Raw genomic sequence first — 24,802 nt, forward strand, 5'->3', positions numbered from 1 at the left:
CAATATATATTGGCCAGTATTTTGCCAAGATTTCTGTCTGGGATTTCTTGTTATGGTATGATTCAGGTTTGAAGTTTCTGACTAATGCATTTTTTAATCACTTTCAAAAATCAGAGTTTCCAGTTTATTTGCATTTTGGACAGAGACCATATCTGAGTTTTAGTGGTTTGGAAAAGTTTATTGGGACTCCCTTTGCTATTCAGTGCAGTATTAATTTTATGACAGTTATATATGTACTTGAAAAAAATGCATACTCTTACTATTCTGGGGTACGTATGTTCTATATAATTATCAAACTTAAAACATTTTCTCGTTAAACTACTCTATGGATTTTATTTCCCCTTTATCACTTCTAGATAGAAGTACATTAAAATCTTCAGCTGTGTTTGTGGCTTTGATCATTTCTCCTCATATTTCTATCTCCTTTCAATGTACTTTAAATATATAGAAGCTGTGTTCTAATTTATGATTGTAATATCAGTTTGATAGAGTATCCCCCCCTTTTTACATTATGTATTGTAATTTTTGTCCCTATTAAAGCTGTTTGCCTTAAATTCTGTTTTGTCGGATATTGACATTGCTATTCCAACTTTTAAGTTATTTTATTTAACTTTTAAGTATTTTTCTGACGTGAATTTTTTTCTTTTGTTTTTATAATTTCTGTATGGTTTCATTATAATGTGTTTCTTATAAAATGCATGTAGTTGGTTGATTTGCTTCTTGTCCTGTAATAACCTCTGTCTCTTAATTAATTTAATATAATAAAAATCATTAGAATTATTGACATATTTTGGGTTCACTCTATACTTTAAGCTTGATTTTGTATTTTCTGTTTGTTATCATTTGTCATTCCCTTCCCCTCCTGTTTTCTAACCTTATGTTACAATCACAAACTTTTCTGTATTACTCCTGTTTTCTCTGTACTAGTTTTAAAGACACAGATTATATTTCTATTCTTTTAATAGCTAGCTTTTATGTACTTCCTACAGATTTATCTAACAAATTCAGAAGTTGTTCAGTTATCTTTTTTTCTTCCCAAATATGACGAACACCTTTAACCGCTAAAACCCTTCCATTCTAATATTGTTATCTAGGGTTACAATTTTACTTAAAAAACATTTTTTTATTGTGGAAAACTTCAAACATAGTGAAAGTATAGAGAACAGCATAATGAACCCTCTTGTATTCACCATCTTTACTGCCTGCACCCCGTACCCCTACACTTTTTTTTTAAGGTTTGGAACATTTTAAGTCTGAGACATCAAGTCATGTAATCCAATTTTACCCTTTTTTTTATGAAATATATATATTTTACTCTCAAACCTAACTCAGTTTGCCATTATAGTTTATCATTCTTTGAACTTGCCATGGTTTTTTCTAGTCTGTGCTTTTCTTCCTATTTCAGTTTTCTTCTTGCTGATGTATATTCTCTAATAATTCTTTAAGATAATATTCTCTAATAATTCGGTGGGTGGTAAATTTTGGATATGTTTGCATATCCAAAATTATTTTATTGCTTTATTTATAATTCAGCTGGGTACACAATTTTAGGTTGACAATGGTTTTTCTCTTGATCTTTATTATTGTTGATGAGAAATATGCTGATTGTTTTTCCTTTATAGATATGCTTACTTTCTCCCCAGCATGTTCATAATTTTCTTTTTATCTTTGTGTTCTTATGTTTCACTGTTATATGTCTGGGTCTGGATTTCTCTTTTATCCTGCTTGGCTCACCTTCTTGTGAGGACCTATGACTATCTTTAGTTCTGGAACATTTTTACTTACTACTTTTCCAAATGTTTTTCTTATTCCCTCCATTGTGGCCCTCAAAACAGATATGTTTTGGAGCTTCTCAATCTGTCCCCAGTAACATCTAATTGTACTTTTGTATTTTTTATTCATCTCTGTTCCATTCTGGGTGAATTCTTGAATACTATTTTCAAACCTATCTGGGTATCATCTATTAAGTTTTTTTTTAGTTTATTTATTTTGAGAGAGAGAGAGCATGAGCAGGGAAGGGGCAGGGAGAGAGGGAGAGAGAGAATCCCAAGCAGGCTCCATACTGTTGGCACAGAGCCTGATGTGGGGCTCAAACTCATGGACCATGAGATCATGACCTGAGTCAAAACAAAGAGTTGGACACTTAAACAACTGAGCCACCCAGGTGCCCCATCATCTATTAAGTTTTTAATTTAAATGATTATGTATCTCTAAGATTCATAATTGTTTATATATTTATGTGTTGTTTAATTATTGCATAATTATTTCCCCTAATTTGAAAACATTTTAAAATGGATGCTGTGCTTTAATTTCTTTTTGAGCATACTTACTTTAAGAGCATTATAAAAATCCTCCATAAAAGTAATAAATCTGGACTTAACCCCTGCTCCAACTTTAAATAAAATTTCTTGCCTATCTTTCTTACCATTAGATTTATTCATGTGTTTTGGAATTTTAGTTTATAGGCTTATTTTGTTTTAGAAGTTTCATTTTGAAGTTTTGTTTTTTAAATTTTCTTTCTTCCCTTTCTGTCTCTGTGCTCCTCCTGTGTATCTGCCCTGCATGCTCTCCCCCCATCTACCTCACTGTTGTCATGTGACCATGCCTCCTACCTCACAGAGATAGCACGTGGTTTGTAAGCGGAACGGTCTTGATTGTCTAGTTCCATAACTGCTCTGTCCACAGAAGTCCTCATTGCCTTCTCTCTCCCTATCTTCCTTCTCAGACAAAAAAATTGTCTCCCTTCCTGCTGAAAGCACATCCTGGCATGGGTACTCTGAATCCCAGCCTTTTTCAGAGAACTTGTTCCTGTCTTTTATCTGTCTTTCTCCCTTTTTTCTTTTTTTTTTTTTTTAGAGAGAGAGAGAGATAGATTGTGAGTGGGGCAGAGGCAGAGCGGGAGAGAGAGAGAATATTAAGCAGGCTCCATGGTCAGCATGGAGTCCAATGCAGGGCTCTATCCCATGACCCTGGGAACATGACCTGAGCCAAAATTAAGAGTTGGGTGCTCAACTGACTGAGCCACACAGATGCCCCTCTCCATTATTTTTAATGTCTCTCTATTCCCTACTTTCTCTCAGCATATAAACGTGCCCAAATCTCTCCCATCTTGAGAAACACCAAAAAATCACTGCCTTCATGTTCTCAAGTTAACACTGTCCTTTCAGAGCCAGGCTCCCCTCAGAGGAGTTTAAGCTCCTTGTTGTCACTTGCTTACCTCCTACTGCTTTCTTGATCCACTATAGAATCACTCCTGCCACACAGCAGGCCACAAATGTTCTTGCAAAGGTCATCTATTACCTTGAAATTGCCAGGTCCAACTGTCATTTCTGTCTTCCTCTTACTTGGCTGCTCCCTATCTGGAAATTCTCTGCCTCCTTGGCTTCCATGATGAACACTTTCTTGGCTCTTACCAGATCTTCCTCAGCCTCTTTACTTGCCATGTAGATATCTGGGATTGTTGACGTGGTTTTCTTGGTCTCTTGCCTTCTTCCCTTCTAAAAATATCAGTGTTGAGGTCTTAGATATAATTTCAGTTTCTCGTCCTACTAATTAGTATCTGTGAGACCTTGGGCAAGTTTTATTAACCTCTCTGAGCCCAGATTCTTAATAAATTGATGGTGAATATGTCTACCTCAAATTGTTGCTAGTATTAGATGAAATACAGTTATGTAAGTGCTCGAGGGCAGTCACTGGAATATAATAAGGGCTCACTATATGGCAGCTGTTTTTTATTCTTTTATTATTTTTTCTCTTCTTCACTTTTTAAACATAAGAGTAGATGGGTATTAATAAATATAATTAAAATTGTCAAACACAAGTCCAACTAAATAGAATACTGATTATCCCAACATTGGTTTTTTGTCATTCTTAGGAAAACCAGACAGATATAATAAATAATGCATTACGTAGGGGAAAATGCCATCTATTAAATTGCTCAAGTGGGAGTGGGAAATGAGAAGGGAAACTACCTTTCATATGTATTTTTAATTATTTTGATATCATAAAGTTGATTTTTAACTCTTATTTCAGAAATTTTGAAGAATCTGAAGATGAGTTGAGAAATGAAGTAATAGAATCCCTAGAAAAACTTGCTACTTCTAAAGAGGAAGAAAACAGAGAAGAGTCTCCTGGTTTTTCTAAGGGTGCTGGAAAGTTAGGAGGAGAGGAGATAAGCATACAGAAATATGCAGAATTCAGTGAAGGTTTAGAGAATATTTCTACTCGATCTAATGACAAAGTATGCATTGCTGATGAAAACCAAGAAACATCAACAACCCATCAAAATGTACAAGTGTGATTATTGTACTTTTTCTTAAGTGATAAGTTAGTATCTATTAGGTATAGCGTCTGGGCCCAAGTCATTAATATTCATTCTGTAAGAGTTTTCCAGTCATCCCAGGGGTTTATTAATTTTTCTCCCAATTTAGATAGTAAGGCTAATTTGAGTATAGAAATTAATATTTTTACTTTATTTTTTTTTTTAATTTTTTTTCAACGTTTTTTATTTATTTTTGGGACAGAGAGAGACAGAGCATGAACGGGGGAGGGGCAGAGAGAGAGGGAGACACAGAATCGGAAACAGGCTCCAGGCTCCGAGCCATCAGCCCAGAGCCTGACGTGGGGCTCGAACTCCCGGACCGCGAGATCGTGACCCGGCTGAAGTCGGACGCTTAACCGACTGCGCCACCCAGGCGCCCCAATATTTTTACTTTAAAATTTCTATCAAGAAATCTTTCAGACAGTAGATGTGATAGGCAGAGTAATAATGAGTCTCTCTTCCTGCCACCCCGCAGCACACCCAGTGATGTGAATATATTGTTACATGGTAAAGGGGAATTAAGGTTGCAGGTGGAAGTAAGGCTGCTACTCAGCTGACCTTCAAATAGGGGAGGGTGTTTTTGATTACCCAGGTGGGCCCAATGTAATCAAAGGGTGTTTAACAGCGGAAGGAGGCAGAAGAGAGAACCAGAGAGATGTCAGGGTGAGCGGGGATGAGCCTGGTGCTGCCGCCTTTGAAGATGCCCACAGAGGGAACACAGTCTTGCTGACATCTTGATTTTAGCTTCTGGAAATCCACTTTAGACTTCTGACCTACAGAATTGTAAGATAATAAATTTGTGTTGTTTTAACTAAATTTGGTAAGTTTAAATTTGATAAATTTAACTAAATTTGTTAAGACAATGGTAGAAAACTAATACAATGTGCAAACAAATTCATTTAGAATAATCTGTCTGCCATTATAGAAAACTGTGATTTGGGGATTTCTGAAGTCATACTGAATACACTTTTTTGAAGCTGATGTTGACACTCAAGAGAGTAGGGTAATTGAGCAAAGAGAGGATCAAGGCCCATCATGTTAATTACGCACCAAATATTCATTTTATTATGTTTTATTGAATTAATTTCTAATAGCTTCAAATGTATAGATTATAAGCTTCTTGAAGGCAAGAAGCCATCATCTTACTTACATCTTATATCTTACTTACATCGTACGCTGATCTTTTTATATATGGTGCTTAGCAGAGAACAATCCCAGTGTTGAACATGTGCCTGGAGTTTAATAGATATTTGTTGATTTATTGTGTTGCTTCTATGAAGGACAGAGTGGTTATAATTCTAAGTGGTAGAATTCTCCCTGAAATAGATGCTCTGGAATAAAAATAAAACTGAAATTACACATTAATACATTGCTAAGCCAATGAAACAAGGATGAGGAGGGGTTGGCCAGAATATTTCCAAGGTCTGCTTAGTATTTACATTTGATATAATTTTATTAAATGTGGGGAAAGTATCAAGATTCCCCTAACTGTCGGATGCATCCTGTATTTTCCTTGGTGAAAGTTCCTTTCAGCTTGGGTGTATAGGGTTTCAAGCTGCTCTTTAAGAGAGATGGCTCAGTATGGTCACATCATGAGGCTGAGAATACTTAAAAATTTCTTACCACTGTTAATTTCAACCGTGGTAACACATGACCCCGAAAGATTAAAGCATCATTAATCCTACTGACTCTTACTGGTCAGCGTATACGTGTTTTACTTTTGGAACATTATGTGGTTAAGGCATAATAAATCTGTTAATATGCTTCATTTAATCCTCATTCTAGATAGTAATTGAATGCATGGAGAATGAAACTTGGTTCCTGAAAATTCCAAAGATCCAAAGACCAGTCAGTTATATGCAGAGAAAAAGGAAAAAAAGAATGAATGTTTAGGGTCAATGTTTAAGGGGCGCCTGGGTGGCTCAGTCGGTTAAGTGTCCGACTTCAGCTCAGGTCATGATCTCCCAGTTTGTGGGTTCAAGCCCCGTATCGGGCTCTGTACTGACAGCTGAGCCTGGAGCCTGCTTTGGATTCTGTGTCTCCCTCTCTCTCTGCCCCTCCCCAGCTCTCTCTCTCTCTCTCTCTCTCTGTCTCAAATAAACATTAAAAAAAATTTTTTTTAAAAAAGGTCAATGTTTAAGCCTATCAAGTTTGCTCCAATGACAAGATGTGTGGCTAAAGTCTCCTTTAGCTAACAGCCACCAACCCTTATTCATTGTAAGATTTTAAAATCTTTGCTGTAAAGTAGGAAGTATTCATTGTGATAAGTATACATATCTTCAAGGTTTTTCAACCTACGTCAGCTCCTAATTCACCTTACCCATCTTACATACACTGTTATCTAAATCATGTTCTTGAGGCACAACTGACTACTTTATTCTGGGTTTAGACGTAGCTGCATTTGTTAAGTTGAAACTATTGATCACACCTGCATGTGTTTTTAGAATAAATTTTATTAAAAATTATGCATCTTAGTAACTATGTACCCTAGCTATCAAACTCATCATTCTTTAAATGTGTACAAACTTTTAACTTCCCTTTTAAGTATCTTGTACCATGGATAGTCCAAGTGAGCACGTAGCACTCGAATATTAGAACTGATGCTTCTTTGAAGCCAAGGGTGGCCTTAGATTTAGGGTGGGGACAGAGGAAAAAGAATTAGCTGAGGAACAGTGGGAGAGGTAGGGGAAATTACAGGGGCATAATGTGATTCTAGTAATTTGCAGAATTGCTTCTCATGGTTAACTTTTTTGTTGTACCCACTGAAAGATTTAGCACAGACACCCTATTCATATTAGAGTCCTGGAGTCTAGGGTACATTCACATAATTAAACACAAATATTCTGAAAGCACTGATAATTACAGGGGCTACTCTCTCAGAATTTTGTCTATGACTGTAAAAAAGAAACCCCAAAATTATTAAAACATAGGAAGTTCTGCAGTGTTTGGTAGGTCCGAAATATTCATTAAAAGGAAAAAGTCTATTAAACCTGACAACCTATTCTTCTTGGGTACTAGAGGCAAGACAATTTTACTTTATCTTTAAATTTTTCATTTTTATTTTTTAAATTCTTGGCATGTGGAGCTTAGAAGTACTGGTAGTAGATAACAGATAATTCCGAATTGAGAGCCTGCATGAGGGGACAAATACACCATATGCGGAAAAGTATCCAAGAGACTGAAAACCACTTCCTATCATACTTAGAGACAAACAGATTTTGTATCTATTAAAGGCATATTTAGATACAAGTCGAGATACAAAGAACAGGTATTTTGTTATGCACAACTGAAATAAGAATGTGCGTCCCCACTGCTGTGGGTTCAAAATATACTGTGTTTGGACCACTCAAAAACAATGTTTTACAGGAATAGTCACTCAAGAGTTCTTCAGACAGACAGCAGACATATTGCTTTGATGCTTTCCATGGTTATCAGTCCTTCCAAAAAAAAAAAAAAAAATGACATGTCCTATCACATTAGGAACAGGGAAGATGAACATATATGCAAATTATGTTTCCAGTGATGTTTGTGACAAATGAAAAAATAATTTTGAAGAAACAAGATTAAGAAATGCTTTATGGGATTTCAGAAACCTTTCTTCCTTTACTTCTTAGTCCCTTGCAATTTCTTTATCTTTATTCTCATGATTTTCTATGGGCTGATGGGTAAACTGAGGGGGCGGTGGTATGGATCTTACCACAAAAGACTAGCTGTAAGATAAGAAAGTGAACTGGGCTGGAGTCAGAAGTCCCAGGTTATAATCCCGATTTTTGTCCTTAAACAGCTTTGTGAAATGGAGTCTTTAGGTCTTTAAATGATTCTTGTCTGTAAAGTTGAAAGGAAGAAAACGGGATTAGAGGATTTGTAGGGTTCCTTCCAACTCCAATGTCCACTAGTCTTCTTTTTCTTTTTAAATGTTTATTTATTTTTTTTTTTTTTAAGAGAGAAAGAGCACAAACAGGGGAGGGCAGAGAGGGTGACAGAGGATCCAAAGCGGGCTCTGCGCTGACAGCAGAGAGCCTGATGTGGGGGACTCGAACTCATGAACTGCGAGATTATGACCTGAGCCAAAGTTGGATGCTTACCTGACCGAGCCACCCAGACACCCCCATCTTTCTTTTCTAAACTGAATCATCTCCACCCAAAGCTATGTTGGTGTGTCATATCATCCTGGGCCTCTGTTTTGCTGCTTTTTGACCTGATGACAGAAGGTGGCCTGTAGATGAGTCAACGACTGGAAGTAGACAATAAAGCTGGCCAGGTCGGTGACTGGATGAGAGGAGTTTGGAAGGGAAAAACATACCTCTTTCACATGCTCCTAACACAAAAATGTATCAGATTGACAGAGAAAGACAGATACATGATTTCACTCATGTGGAATTTGAGAAACTAGATGACCATAGGGGAAGGGAAGGAAAAATAAAATCCAGAGAGGGAGGCAAACCATAAGAAACTCTAAATACAGAGAACAAACTGAGGGTTGATGGTCATGGGTGGTTGAGGGGGTGGGGAATTTGGGTGATGGGCATTGAGGAGGGCACTTGTTGGGATGAGCACTGGGTGTTGCATGTAAGTGATGAATCACAGGAATCTACTCCTGAAGCCAAGACTACACTGTATGTTAACGAACTTGACAATAAATTAAAAAATATATATATATGCATATATATATATATATATATATGTATCAGACTGTGCAGGAGGTGGATTATGAACTAGAAGGAGCTAATTATGTGTGCAGAAAATGCCAAACGCTGTAGTTCTCTGTAATTGCATCTGCACAGCCACATACTTTTCGTGCTAGTTATTCAGCACAGAAGTCCCATTAAATGTGTACTGATTCGTAGCTACTGACTTAGTAACCACTCGCCTACACTGAACCCTAATGCATTAATAAGGAGGATTACGAAAGACATATACTATAAATTGTTATCTTTAAATTACTTTATAAAGGTACCTTTAAAAAACTTGGATAGTTATCCAGGTATTTTTCACATACTTTCCATCTCAGAATCACTAGGAGGTAGTGAGGACAGGTATCAGCATCTCCAGATTATGGATGTAGAATGTAAGTTTCAAAAAGATTAAGCAGCAGCTTGAGTATTAAGAGATCAGATGTTTGCAAATGATGACACAGGGATCAGGCCCAGGTGTTTTGCTAGTCCGGTGCTCTTTTCAAAGGCCACCTCATCATCTTACAAGGCATGATGCTGATAACGGAGACTGGGTGGACGGATCTGGCTACTCTATCATGGCTATCAGAAAAACAACTTACCAAGCGATCTCACTCAGACCTTCTGAACAACTTAAACCTAGCTTCCAGCCTCCTGCGATGTGGAAATGTGAAGGGATGATGAGAGCATCCTTCTCAAATGTACTGATAGCACCAAACAAAAACCTAATTTCACAAATATGGAGCTGTGGGAAGGATCGCTGGAGGCCTCCTGGCCCCTGCGAGCCGACACATGCCCACAGGGCGGTCCCAGTCCCTGCCTTTTCACTACAAGCTTTCAGAACATGATTAAGCCTGCCTAAAGTCTCTTTTCTCTTTTAAGAGAATCTTTAGATATATCCAAGAAGGTCACCCACAATTACTATTTAGGATTTAAATGGACTAGAATTTTTCCGTGTTCCCAAGATAGCAGAACATTTCTAAAGTACCAAACTATTAATTATCAAGTCTTCCATTTTCCTTTCGACATTTCCTTTTTTTCTAAAGGTAAATTCTCTTTCCTGGGTTCTAAAGTACAGTGATTTGACAAATAGGACTTGAAAAAATGTGAATTAGACCAAAATTAAGATGGTTCGTTCATTTTTTTTCTTTCAGATCCATATTTTTCAGAATTTGAGACAAAATCCTAATCTAAAATTTTTTCATTTAAACAATTTAGGTAATTTTGACCTTTGTCATTTTCACTGAAATAAACATCCTGTCTATATACATACTGCTGAGAGCACTGCTTAGGCTGACTTTATTACAATACAGAAAAAGCTTAGAAAAATTACTCACGAATGAAGGTATGTCGCCATTTTATATAAAATATCTTTCATCTGTACAGATATGACATTATTTGAATAAGCTCTCCACAGATGACAGGAACGCCAGTTCAAACTCCTGATCAGAGAATCTGCTTACAGATGCCCGAGCACTGCTTCGGATTTGGAGTCTCTTTTCCTCAGACATGGAAAGAATATGAGCCATGGTTTCCGCGTAGCCTTCTTCGCTTTCAGCCAGAAATCCAGTTATCTCTCCTTCATGAGGGACGACAATGTCAAGCTTGGGGCCCCCTGAATTGTGTGCGAGGATAATCGTGCCAGCTGCCATACACTCGACAACTCCTGAGAAAGAAACAAAATCATGTGGTCTTTGAACTTTCTGAGAGTGTTCACAAGAACAAGGATGAGCAGAAACCTCTATAAATTTTAGGACACTCATGAGAAATTTAACCACATGTCTGTTGGGCCTATAAATCTGCTCACTTAAACTTCCATGGTGTCAAGTAATTTTAAGTTTTTTAGTTTTTAGCCTTTACAATAATGCTACTTGGTTCTTAATTGAAACAGACAAGCAGGCGAGAGAACGGTCTGTAAAAAACAGATCCTTGCAGGTAATAAAATGAAGTAGACTACAGAATGCTGGCAAGATGGCAGACTGAAAGATAAAAGGTGTAAAGAGATACCAAAAGCAAAATTTCAGGAGTTCCAATTCCAGCATTAGGAGGTTGCCCTCTTCCCTCTACTTCTTCTTTTTTGCTGGCTCCTCCTCTTCTGCCCACTTCTGAACCCTGCTCGTTCTCAGCATTTTGCAGCAGGGGCCTCTTCTCACTGGGCACTTTCCCTAGGCCACCGGACCCTCTTCCGTGGGGCTTCCGTAACGACCCGGACAGCAACGAACTCCTCCGTCTGTGTTTCCTGGTCAGGTCCCTCACCTGCACTGCAGACTCGTAGAGACAAGTGTCCACTGGACACACCCACCTCCGTGTCCTGCAGATCATTCTAACTCTACCTGCTGGGAACCTGGCTCATCAACTGCCTCTCCTCTTGGGACTCTGTCTCGAGGTGACAGCCATCCACTGTTCATACATTTGCCTACACTCAAAACCCCAGGAGGTCCTCTTGGACTCTTCTCTCTCCTTCACGTAAGACGTCCAATTAATCACCACGTCCTGTTCAATCCTGCCTCAGAATTTCCCTCGAGCGTGTTCGCCTACCGTGTTTGTACCACAGCACGTCACCCAGGTTGCCAGGGCAGCCCAACACATCCTCCTGCCTTCCTCCCCTGGCCCTCCCTGCTCCTCACTGATCCAGCCCTCCACGGCAACCACAGTGAACTTGAGGAAATAGAAAGCTTTTAAATCCAATACTCAAAATCAGTCTATCTTTTCCCACTGGCTTCACCTGGCCCCGGCTCCCCTCTCCATCAGCGTGTTGTTCCTCCTGTGTGCTCCGGCCATACCGAACCCTTAGTTCCCTGAGTGCACCTGCTAGTGCCCTTATGGTCCCACCTGTCACGATGCTGTTCCCTCTGCTGGATATTCTCCCATCTTTTGCAAGGCTAACTTCTAATTACCATTCAGGTCCCAGCTTACGCATCACACCATTTCCTCAGGCAACTGTTCTCTGACCTCACAAATCTGTTAGGTGTTTCTCTTGGGTGCTTCAAATCACCCTGCACTTGCCCTGGCACAGCACTTAGCACCGTGTCCAGTAAAGTGCTGTTTAACTGGTCTGTATCACACACAGAGCTGGAAGTCTCAGAAGGGAACAACAGGTCCTGTCTCCCAGTCATTTTCCCAGCACCCGCCACGTGCCTGGCACACTGAATGCTCCCGTAAGTCTCCGTGGGAGGAGGCACAGGGAGTCAGACCCTGTGCAGAAGGTCTGAATCAAAAAGTTCTTGCTGTATGTCTGGGCTCAGTAATGTGCGACCCACTAGGGATAGACAGGAGGGTAAGAGAAATCATAGCCTTAGCACAGGAGACTTCACTTTATGTTTTTCCATTTTCCCTGAACACCTAGCAGTGTGGACACAAAGCAGCCATTTGAGAAATAGATGTTGAACCAAATTAGACACAAGACAGCAGTTGACTTTATGCCAAATGTATGCATAACAGGAAGTCAGGATATAGAGAGCAGCTTGTGCTAGAATAAACAAGAAAGGCGAAATTAAAGGCTAAGGAGATGAAAGTCAGACACTTATAATGGGTTTTGGCAGAAAAAGGAGGGTAGGCCATTTCAATAATGGGTAGGGAATCAACAGAAGAAACAACAGAATTGCCATGAGGAGCCCTGTCAGCTCAGCTTTTGGTGTACATGAAAATCACCTGATGAGGTTTACTGAAATACATCTACCTGGGCCCCACCCGGAGATTCGGATTTGGTCCTTCAGTGAGATTAGGCCAGGAATCTGTACCAGTCCAGACATAGGGTTAGGTGGGGCAGAGAAACTGGTAGGTAAGAGCAGGGGCTGAGTTAGGATCCAAGCTCTATCTCTTATTGCTAAGGCTGAACAAGGGCAAGTTCAAAACCTCTCTGTGCCTGAGTTTCTTTATTCGTCAAATGGAAATAACAGTACATCAAGCAGGGTTTCAGAGAGGATTAAATCAGATAATACTTGTAAAGATCTCAACAGTGACTTATGCACAGTAAGCTGTCAATAAATATCAGCTATTATTATTGACTACATACTGTTATGTCCTGCGGGGTCTCAAATGAAAAAAGTTTACTTGGCAGACTGGGAGAGGAGAATTAGACCTGATGTGAACTTCTAGAGTATTATTATTTTATCAAGACCGCTCTGGAAAGCAGTGTGGAGGTTCCTCAGAAAATTAAAAATAGACCTACCCTATGACCCAGCAATAGCACTGCTAGGAATTTATCCAAGGGATACAGGAGTACTGATGCACAGGGCCACTTGTACCCCAATGTTCATAGCAGCACTCTCAACAATAGCCAAATTATGGAAAGAGCCTAAATGTCCATCAACCGATGAATGGATAAAGAAATTGTGGTTTATATACACAATGGAATTCTAGGTGGCAATGAGAAAAAATGAAATATGGCCTTTTGTAGCAACGTGGATGGAACTGGAGAGTGTGATGCTAAGTGAAATAAGCCATACAGAGAAAGACAGATACCATATGGTTTCACTCTCATGTGGATCCTGAGAAACTTAACAGGAACCCATGGGGGAGGGGAAGGAAAAAAAAAAAAAAAAAAGAGGTTAGAGTGCGAGAGAGCCAAAGCATAAGAGACTGTTAAAAACGAGAACAAACTGGGGCGCCTGGGTGGCGCACTCGGTTGAGCGTCCGACTTCAGCCAGGTCACGATCTCGCGGTCTGTGAGTTCGAGCCCCACGTCGGGCTCTGGGCTGATGGCTCAGAGCCTGGAGCCTGTTTCCGATTCTGTGTCTCCCTCTCTCTCTGCTCCTCCCCCGTTCATGCTCTGTCTCTCTCTGTCCCAAAAATAAATAAACATTGAAAAAAAAAAAAAACGAGAACAAACTGAGGGTTGATGGGGGGTGGGAGGGAGGAGAGGGTGGGTGATGGGTATTGAGGGCACCTTTTGGGATGAGCACTGGGTGTTGTATGGAAACCAATTTGTCAATAAATTTCATATAAAAAAAAATTAAAAAAAAATATTTTATCAAGAGAACCCAAATGTCCATCTCAGGACACCAAACGAGTCGCTGAAAGGACAAACTCACCAATCCCAAAATGCTCGTTCCACATGGTGTGCAGACCAACTGTTGCTTCAGACAAGTAAGTCTTTAACTCATCAAATGGAATGTTTATTTTAAATTCCACATCTTCTTGAACTCCCAGATCCTCAGAAAGCTTTCTCAGTTGGTTTACCCTGAGCTCATCATCTTGGTTACGACACCCTCCAATGAGGACAAGTTTAAGGGAAGGAAGTGATCCAGCCACCTTCTTATTCAGCAACTTAGCAAAGGCTTTGATCTGCAAAGGATGATTCTTTTCAGGCCGGAACTGGCCAATGGAAACCAGCAAATGTCCTGGGGTTGTCTTTTTCTCATGTAAGGGAATGTCCAGAAAGGTCTGTACATCACAAGGTGGGTAAACAATATTAGTGCAATTCCCGACTTTCCACAGTGAGAGAATGTGGTTTAGTGTCCAAGAAGAATTGACCATCACTACATCACTGCAAGAACCCACAAGTCCATAAATAAAAGCAAATAAATAGTAATAGATGAGCTTTACTTTGCTGAGGAAAGGATTCCTGGTAATGAAGGCTGCGTTATTAAATCCGACATTTTGGTTCTTCACTACAGACAGCATATCAGTGCTGATCGTGGGATAATGAACGTAGCTGCCAATGCGACAACCACCTAGATACTTAAACAGAGGCAGTGTGAACGCGTATCCCATTGAATCGATGTAAACGTCAGGAACACACTGCATTAGAGCTTCCCAGCCAAGAAAAATGGATCCTAGACTTTGGCCCAGCAGTGTGAAGTGAGGATAGAGCGAATCTTCCACAAGGTAGCGTTTCCTCAGGAAAACAAACTTCACTGGGTGAGTGAGCCTGATGTTAAATCTTCGGAAAGCACCTTCTAGAATCTGTTGACCACTGACGTTCACGTCACCAGTATACACAACATAAATTGCTTCAGGATACCTAAAACAGAATGCAGTAAAGATTTTCACTGGTTTAGGTTAAAATCGAGCAGAAAAGTTGGAGATAATTATTTTGTCACAATCATAAAGAAGGTTATTTCTATATTGAAAAAAAATGTTTTCCACTGTTTTTCCTTCATTGCACTTGGTCTGCTGATCCCAAGTCCTCTGCTGTCCTGGGAGTTAAATGTTAGTCCTCCAAATGAGACTTCGAGTTCTTTGCTATTTCCTCTTCTGAGAGTTTTGCATGGAGCAGACATCAACAGAAATTGCTGACATTTCCGCTTTTATGAAATACACAGAAACTTTATTCTGACGACCTTTTCAGTATAAAATGGTAATATCAATAACGTACTCCTAAACAAGAGTTAAAACTTACTAAATGTATCTTTAGACAGGATCATAGATGCTAAAGCGTTACTCTATTTTTATCTGAGAAATGCAATAAGATTCTAAAAGCTAGATCAGGTGCCTGCATCAAAATCAGATAGGGTATAATAATAATGGAAGTCTTTAAAAGTATATATTCTTATGACTATGCTTTTGGCATTTGCTCTGATGGTGTTTTTGGCTACTGAGTCATAAAACATTTCTTAAATATCTAGTATGAGCTACTAGGTTCTGGGGATTCAGGGATTAGAGGGTCTCTACCCTCGAGGAGCTGAGTTCAGTGGGGAAAACAGATATAAACAGAAAACTGCAAAACTGTGATATGTGTTGATAAAGACAGCCATGGGATGCTGTGCAGACCCAAAGGATGAGCATCTAACTGCACTTCCCCACAGGCAGAATGATCCTTAGACTGAGGTGTTTTTTTGTTTTTTTTTTTAACGTTTATTTATTTTTGAGAGACAGAGAGAGAGGGAGAGAGCTTGGACACATGAGCAGGGAGAGGGGCAGAGAGACAGAGAGAATCGCAAGCAGGCTCCGCACTGTCAGTGCAGAGCCCAAAGCGGGGCTCAAACTCAAGAACCGTGAGATCATGACCTGAACTGAGATTAAGGGTCAGATGCTTAACCCACTGAGCCACTCAGGTGCCCCTGGAATGATCCTTATAAAACGTAAAAACGATTGTCATCTCCGATTGCTTAAAGATGGCCACAAATTCTTTGACACTTATCAAGTGGTGGGATCTATGTCCCTTCCCCTGGAATGACGGGCTCTGTGACTGCTTTTACCAATAGACTATGTCAAAGGTGACATTTTGCCAGTTTCTAGAGCCAAGTTCTATGGGGATGGTAATTTCTGCTTTGCTCTAGAGAAGTCAGCTGTCACATAAGACGTCCAACTATCCTGAGACTGCCATGTTGTGTGCAAGCCCAAGCGAGTCACGTAGAGAGGCTGCGGGCGACAGAGATGCCTGACCAGTGTTCTCCACCCTCACCCACTGTCACTGTTGCAATCATCCCAGCCCAGGAAGCAGGTATGTTAGTGGAGAAGCCTTCAGATGACTTGGAGCCAGCTGCCATCTAACTGCAGCAGCTTGGTATGCAGGATTTCAAACAGGGCCCATCAATCCCCAAACTGTGAAAAATAATGAGAAATTCTTGCTTTAGCCATTGCGTTTTGGGGTGGCTTGTCACGTAGCAACAGATAAGCAGAATATCATCTCTCTGTCTGAAACACTCATATAGTTTCCCACAGCACTTAGAATACCAGCTAGACTCCTCACTCTACTCACTCAAGCCCTGAATAATCTGGACCCTGCCTCCGCTCTCTCACGTACCCACAGGGTCAGCCAAACTGGATTCCTTTCTCTGAACGAGACAGGCTCCTTCCAGTCTTAGGGGACTTGCAAGAGTTGTTCCCTCCGTTTTGAACTCTCTTTTCTCATCTTCACTGTGTTTTCCTGAGGCAGACGGTATGGCATGTGATTTACAACATGGGCTCTGTAATGCAGTTCCCTTATCTGTCAAATGAGGGTAACTGTAACAATCTCGTAAGGTTACTCTGAAGATTGGGTGAGCTGACACGTGTAAAACACTTCAAACAATGCCTGGCACATAGTAAATGCTCAGTACGTCAGCTGCTTTTGTCATTTAAACTTCAGTGAAGTATCACCTCCTTGGAGATTTTCCCTACTTACTCAGTCTAAAGTATGGAATCATTCCCGGGGCACCTGAGTGGCTCTGCCGGTTAGGCATCTGACTCTTGATTTCGGCTCAGATCATGATCTCATGGTCATGAGATCAAGCCCCAAGCTCTGCTCAGTGCAGAGCTGCTTGGAATTCTCTTTCTCCCTCTCTCTGCCCCTTTCCCGTTCTCTCTCTCTCTCAAAATAAGTAAACATTAAAAAAATAAAGTATGGAGTCCTATTTTAATTTCTTGCGTAGCATCTCTCACCATTTGGTATTTTTCTTTTTAGGTATTATTTTGTCTCCTCTCCACTAAAATCTAAGATCCATGATCTATTTTGTTCACCATTCAATCTCAACTCAACAGTGCCTGACACACAGTAGGTCCCCAAGAAATATTTCTAGATCGAATGAAAAGTGTATTGTAGTTTATGCTGAGTCAGGAGAGGCTTGTAGAAATTAGCTGAGGAGAAAAAGGTCAGAAAAAAAAAAAAGGAACACCGTATGGAAAGGCAAGGAATCTATAGAGAGAGCCTGATGCTCCTAGTTCAGTGTGCTGAGCAAAGTATACATGAAGGAATGGGGAGGGATGAAAAATAAAATGTGGCAAGAACAAGATGAAAAAGTATCTTCTATGTTCTACTGAGGATTTGGACTTCTTTCCCCGCAGGTGACTTGGGAATAACAGAGTTTGCTGGGGAGTACAGTAGAGCTATCACAAAACTTGACCGCTGCCCTCAAGAGTGAGAGAATCCAGGTAGACAAGTTAATGCACAGAGTTAGGAGAAGGAAAGAGCAGTAGTGATTAGAGAAGGAGCAGGGAAGACCTCAGAAAGGCGGGCAGTAAGCTGAGATCTAAGAACACATTTTAGATCCAGGGAGTTATGGAAGATGGCAGAGGAAATACAAGGGTGGTGGCTGGAAGCCAGGATGAGCCAAGAAACAGAGATGTAGAATGAGGGGAATTCTGTTTGAAGGCTCTGGAACTGGATGAAGGGCATGTGCCAGGAAGTAGCGTAACCAGGGAAGAATAATAGTTTCCTCCTATGATAAAACCACAAATGGAATTTGTACTTTACTGTGTTTATTCCTCCTACGTTTGGACATGCAGGTGGGGAGAAGGAAGCCTAAAACATGAAATGACCGGGTAGCAGCATATTCTTTCGAACATGGTAACTTAAGACTAACTGGTAATGATATCAACATTAAAATCAGATAGATGCTCTCACAGAGATTATCTCCTGTGTGCCACTATGGACTAAATGTATTCAGGCTTAAAGTGTTCCTTGGTATTGCTTGATATATTTCTGTTTACTATTCAACTTCTCCACACGTTCTTCCAAGGTGACAGTTATCCCCGCTAAATTTTGCCATTAAAGGGTGGATACTTTCCCTTTCCATTTCTTTATCATATCAACTAAAATTCAACAGGATCTTGTAAGGCAGGCTGGCACATAACAGGAGCGTTTCCTTATTATTTTTTTTATTTTTTAATTTTTTTATTTTTTTAATTTTTTTTTTATTTCAACGTTTATTTATTTTTGGGACAGAGAGAGACAGAGCATGAACGGGGGAGGGGCAGAGAGAGAGGGAGACACAGAATCGGAAACAGGCTCCAGGCTCCGAGCCATCAGCCCAGAGCCTGACGCGGGGCTCGAACTCACGGACCGCGAGATCGTGACCTGGCCGAAGTCGGACGCTCAACCGACTGCGCCACCCAGGCGCCCCTGGAGCGTTTCCTTATTGAAGAACAATTAATTCCTGGCCACGAGTAAGGTGAGAGAAAGTTAAGTTTCTGGGCAATGATTTTTTTTTTTTTTAAAGGTAATACGAGAGCAAATGAGCTAAGAAAGATGCATACCTACTTTTTCTGCAGAGCCCTTAAGGCACACCACAAAACTCTTTCTCCTCCGCCACCAGCATTGCAGTACGGATGAAAAAATGCAATCACCAGTTGATTTTTCCCATTTTTGCTAGTTGCTACTGAGTCTTTCTTTCTTCGTACCAGCAGTCTGATTCCCCAGAGGATAATGAACAAACATATGCATAAAATTCCACATACTGTCAGGCCAGGGAGGAATAATGAATAAAAAAACCTGGAACAAGAAGGAAAATATGAAAATCAACAGAAACAACAAATTAAAGTCCACTTTTACATATCCACTTTATATATCAGTAGTAAAGAGAGATTTTTATACCTGGGAGTCTGCTAACGAAATACTTTTTAATCAGCAGTAAAAATCAATGTTGAGCCACTTTTCTCCTAACAGTGTATGTGTTAAGGGACTAAAAACAGGGGCGCCTGGGTGGCTCAGTCGGTTAAGCGGCCGGCTCAGCTCAGGTCATGATCTCGCGGTCTGTGAGTTCGAGCCCCGCGTCGGGCTCTGTGCTGACAGCTCAGAGCCTGGAGCCTGTTTCAGATTCTGTGTCTCCCTCTCTCTGACCCTCCCCTGTTCATGCTCTGTCTCTCCCTGTCTCAAAAATCAATGTTAAAAAAAAATTTTTTTTAAAAAAAGGACTAAAAACAAATTTATTAACCTAAGCAAGACATGATCAGGAATGGCATCTGACCCTCAAAAATCACAACACAGAACCCGAGCAGTATGTCTCTGAATGATCAATGAACATTTAATTAGTTAAAATGAACATTTAACTAGTAATGAACATTTAATTAGTTAAAAGTTTGATAAGGTAGCAAATCATTTTTATTCTTTCATTTCGCCTCAAATAGAACAATTTCTGGGGTGAGAGGAACTTAGATCTCTCCATTTCTATTACAAGTTCTGCATCTGATCTGTTTCTATGACCCTAGAACACTGCCTTTCCTTATGTGCCTCTAAATGAGTTGCCATAAATGCCCTGAAAATTCTACTCCATACTCACTCCCCCACTGACTGCTAAAAGGCTCTTACTGCCAGGCTGACTGAAGCTCTGCAAAGGCAAGGAAGGACCCAGGCTTGTTTACCACTGGATGCCAACGCCTAGCATAATGCCTGGCCCAGAGAAGGCATCCGTGTTTGTTGACTGCATACAAAATTCTTTACCTCTTCAGACGTCTCTTAGATAATGTTAAAATAATTTTTCAAAGTGTGTTTTTCTGTTAGCGTTGGGCAATATAGCTGGTATCTAGCTTCATATTTTTTATATCCTGCCTACCCTTTATAAAGGATCTGGGGAGCTTGTAACACATAAAAACACTAAAATACTAAAACTTAAATAATGAAAACTCAGGGCGGGGGAGTTCAAGTATTTGGTGGGGAGCAGTGACAGGTGGGGGACATAGATATACAGACTCTAAGTTTGTATGTGGTAGTGAAAAGCAGATTGGGCTCTGAAGGGCTTAATGATCCAAGCATGTATGGGGATATTTTGTGTACTTGCATAGTTTTCATTGTCCATAAGTAGAAGACATAAATTCTTCAGAGAAATAACTTTTTTTCTTAATTTTTAAAGTTTATTTATTTATTTTGAGAGAGAGAGACAGAGAGTAAGTGGGAGGGGCAGAGAGGGAGAGAGAGAATCCCAAGCACAGAGAGAAAATCTGACAGTGCAGCCTGACATAGGGCCATGAGAACCATGAGATCATGACCTGAGCCAAAACAAGAGTTGGATGCTTAACCGACTGAGCCACCCAGGAGCCCTGGCAGAAATAAATATCTTACTTATATTTAGTTTGGAAACAAACTTCTCATGTGGGATTTCCTATTGTGAATAAGTGCACTGTTTGAAGACGTATTTGACTTATTAGAATGATTGATCTCAGGATATCTTTAAACTCTTAAAAATTCCTGAAGACCCCATACAGCTTTTATTTCTATCAGGATTTCCCAACCTCGGCACTGCTGACATTTTAGACCACAATAATTCTTTGTCTGCAGGGACTGTCTTATGCATTATAGGATGTTTAGCTGCATTCCTGGTCTCAACCCACTGGATGCCTACAGTACCCTTCCAATCATGACCATAAGAATTATTTCGACATTGCTAAATGTCCTGCAGAAGTTAAAATCAGCCCTTGTTGAGAAATACTCATTTACATTGATTATATCTACCAATATTTAGCATATCGGAAATGAAACTGAGGAATTTAATGAATTATTCTGACAATGACAAATCCATTACAAGTTAATATAAAACATTTTTATTAAAAAAGCCCTTTTTTCCAAACAAACAAAAAAGAAACTCAGTAAGAAGGGTATTACTGTTTTAGATATTTGCAGACCTCTTTAATGTCTGGCTTAACAAAAGATAGTGGCTTTTAATATCTGCTTCTGCATTCAATCTTAGTGATATGTTGTTTTACTTGAAGTATATGAAGGAAATCTAAGCTCACTCAGATATGTAGTAGGAAAGGGGAGTGTGTTTAAATACCCTTTTCAGATGGTTACAGCATTTTTCTGTGATGTTATACCAAATTAGACAAGTGGTAATTTCTTAATTGTCAGGAGCAACATGGAGTTTGAAAGCCAATCAATGTCCTTTTCATACTGTGTTATACTGAAATCTTGTACTTTAAGTGGATCTCTTACCTATACATGATTTTGTAATGTCATGACTTGATTATTTGGAAAATATTGGTTCATGACTTATGCAGACTTTCCAAATGTGGGCACATTTTTTCATTGTATAATATCCCCAAATCACATTTGTTAATATCACTACCCATCTCTTCAGGAAAATCTTTTAATTATTGGAAAGTGGTCAAGCTTTGAATGGCAGATACAGGTTCTCCAAATTCTAATTTTCACTTGAGAGTTCCAACTTTATTATTAGCAATAAATTCTGTCACTTGTTTTCTTTGAACTGACAGGGTCACTTCATTCATTTTCAAAGCCAAGTCAGAAGAACCATACTTTGTCAGTCATTCTTTCAAGTAGAAACCACGTCCCATAAAAAAGTGTCTAATTCAGCTTTCAACTTAGCAATCATGCAAGAACTTTTCCTTGAGAGAAGCATCATACTTCACTATGAAGACATTATATATATTAAAAAGATATGTATTCAACTCAAGGTTAATTCTTAACAAAATTAATTTTTACTGTTTCATCAAGGACATTCTTAGTAAAACTGGCTTTAGCAAGTGCACGGTGGTGAAAAACACAAGACTTCTCGTATACTTTGATTTCATTGCCTCGATTTGTAGTAAGTAGCAGTTTTATCCACTATTACTTTTGCACCATTGGTGCAAATGTAAACATAATGAGAAAGCAAATGTTAGCATAAATTATTATAAAAATAGTTTTGATCTTGAAGAACTATTAAAAGAGTCTTGAGGACCTGTCAAGGTCTATGGACCATACTTTGAGAACTACTGACTTAAAGGATGAACAGGGTTTGACATAAGTGGTAAGATTTGTCAATTATTTAATGTTTGGAATATATCTGTTCATAAAAAGAATATTATACAGCTTTCCCAGGAAAAGTTAAAAGCCCATTTAATTTAAAATGAGGCTGATCCATAGAATCCAAGGATTTTTATGGCATTTCCTTCTAATGAGTTAAGTGGTAAGATTCATGTGATAGGATTTTCAAACTGAACTATTTAACTTAAAATCAGAAAAAATAAATCCTACTAATAACTAAAGTTGAGCCAGTCCTTTATTGAGTCTCTTAGTTTCAAAGATACAGACTATATAAATTTATTAAACATCCTACAGTACTTGCACATCAAAACTATCCATTTTAGAATTTGTTTAAATCTAACTAAAAATAGGGGCGCCTGGTGGCTCAGTCCAGTTAAGCATCCGACTTCGGCTCAGGTCATGATCTCACAGTTTGTGGGTTCAAGCCCTGCATTGGGTTCTGTGCTGACAACTCAGAGCCTGGAGCCTGCTTCAGATTCTGTGTTTCCCTCGCTCTCTGCCCTTCCCCAACTCGTGCTTTCTCTCTCTCACTCTCAAAAATAAACATTCAACTATACAGTATACACACACACACACACACACACACACACACACACACACACGTATATAAACTAAAAATATGTGCCATTAAATAATGTTTACCACAGAAACCCAAGGCTTTAAAAGATAACTAATCAACAGTGACTCATTCATTCGACAAACATTTATTTAGCCATTGTGATGCGCAAAGCACTGAGTCAGGGATATTTCAAATGTCAGGGAAGAATATGAAGCCTCTGAAAATAGACTTTCCTGTTCAAAATGTTTTAAATAATCATTATAGAAATTGGAGTAGAGGGGACAAAATGAAGAAACAATACCTGAATTTTGGAGAGGATATGTATACACTGCAGGATGCTATCATGTTAATTACAAATTTCAACCTGAACAAAAATAGGTAGGTGTTAAAAGAACTGTGTAGCTGGAATATAATAGGTCTTTTTTTTTTTTTAAATAAATTTAGGGCAAGTCAGGTAAAAAAACAGTAGTATTACAACAATAAAAGTAGGGGGGAAAAAGTCTGGGTTTTTTTTCACCAAAATGTTAACAGTAGTTATCTCCAGATGGTAGCACGCCTGGCCAGTTTTCTTTTTTGCTCCTCTATTTCCTAACTCTTCTATAAGAAACAATGTATTACCTATGTGATACAATTTTGTATTACTCCTACATCAACCGGAAATAAAGATCAATGGATGATCATGAAGATGATTCAACATAAACTTTTTATTTGTGAAAATAAAGAGAAATCTCACTAAAATGGAGTCAGGAGGCCAGAAGGGGGAACGCAGAGGAGCCCTATCACTCAAATGTCAATTTCATGAAGGACTGTCAATTACAGCATCCAACAGTAGAATCCTAAACACGATGGAATGGCCACTAACAGGCCCCAACAGGGAGAGATGTACGACGCATTTCCCACAAGAGTACTCCTGCAACTCAGCCAATGAGAAACCCTCACTACTCTTGCTTTTCTCCAGCCGACTTCAACCCCCCCCACCCCTTCAACTTCCTCCTTCTCCATAAAACAACGGTCCTCTCGTTGGTAGAACTTGCCAGGTATGGTTTTGTCATAGCTTGTATATCCAGAAATGCAATTCTCTGCTACTCCCGAAACAAACAAACAAAACCAGCCAAACCATTTTTGCCGGTAAGATAGCTGTTTTATTTTTAAGGTTAACATATTTAAGTGACATATGTTAACAGCGACCATTTTGGTGAGTGAAAGAGGGGAAACTAAGACGTGACAAGAGCCAGTTTATTCTTTACCAAAAAGAGAGACGATAGTGTGGAAAATGATCCATGGCTCAATTATAAAGGAAAACGAGAAATGAATATGGATAACTTATAACAGAATAGTTGGAGTGAGAACAAAAAAGAAAAAGGAAGGGAAACTGCACCCTTCAGCCAGAAGTGGGGCAGGCGAAGAAAACGCGGTTAACTGAGTCTTTAACCCAGTCTGCTTCAGTCTAATTAAAAGACTCCGAAGTGAGAACAGCGCTATCCTTGAGGCCTAAATTCGTGACTAGAAGATCCCCCTTCCCCGCAAACTTCAGTTGCCCTGGGCGGACAAGAACCACCGCGAAACAGAAAACGCCTGCGAGCCCACACCACCAGCTCCTCACCTCAGTAACTCGCACAAGCACCAACCCCCTTTGGTGGTCGCCATCTTCCCTCGACCCCCGAACTCAGGAAGCGCTTCGCTGTTCCTCTTCTCTATTGGCTCCCGAGGAAGCGGGCGGTGTTCTCTCCGCCCCCATGGGGCAGATTTCGCGTTTCAATTGGCTGCTGGTAGTAGCTTCCCACGGCCTTCCAGTCAATAGAATCTCCCGGGGAGGAGACAAGTTTTCGGCGTGGCGCACAAGGGTC

General features: G+C 39.7%; 2 protein-coding genes across 6 annotated transcripts in view; one reads left to right on the forward strand and one right to left on the reverse strand.

The window, feature by feature from the left end:
- NEK5 (NIMA related kinase 5) overlaps positions 1-4,540 on the forward strand; it is a 60,708-nt gene extending 56,168 nt beyond the window's left edge. For all 4 annotated transcript variants that reach the window (XM_047857803.1, XM_047857817.1, XM_047857812.1 and 1 more), the window contains one exon: positions 4,033-4,540. In XM_047857803.1, the coding sequence (XP_047713759.1) occupies positions 4,033-4,300 (268 nt within the window). In that variant the 3' untranslated portion in view covers positions 4,301-4,540. The remainder of the gene's footprint in view (positions 1-4,032) is intronic.
- A 2,816-nt stretch (positions 4,541-7,356) lies between these two features.
- On the reverse strand, positions 7,357-24,773 carry ALG11 (ALG11 alpha-1,2-mannosyltransferase). 2 transcript variants are annotated; one of them, XM_047857848.1, is made up of 6 exons: positions 24,559-24,773; positions 18,899-19,129; positions 14,028-14,959; positions 10,332-10,660; positions 8,019-8,146; positions 7,357-7,758 (listed from the first exon to the last, which is right to left on the reverse strand). In XM_047857848.1, exons 1-4 carry the CDS (start codon positions 24,600-24,602, stop codon positions 10,389-10,391), a joined length of 1,479 nt encoding a protein of 492 aa, XP_047713804.1. In that variant the 5' UTR covers positions 24,603-24,773; the 3' UTR covers positions 7,357-7,758; positions 8,019-8,146; positions 10,332-10,388. The 2 variants fall into 2 exon arrangements, with proteins under 2 accessions (XP_047713804.1, XP_047713795.1); XM_047857839.1 differs by having other exon boundaries at positions 7,357-8,146.
- Positions 24,774-24,802: the final 29 nt, after the last annotated feature.

The sequence above is a fragment of the Prionailurus viverrinus genome, chromosome A1, assembly GCF_022837055.1.
Source record: "Prionailurus viverrinus isolate Anna chromosome A1, UM_Priviv_1.0, whole genome shotgun sequence".
NCBI classification, from domain to species: Eukaryota; Metazoa; Chordata; class Mammalia; order Carnivora; family Felidae; genus Prionailurus; species Prionailurus viverrinus.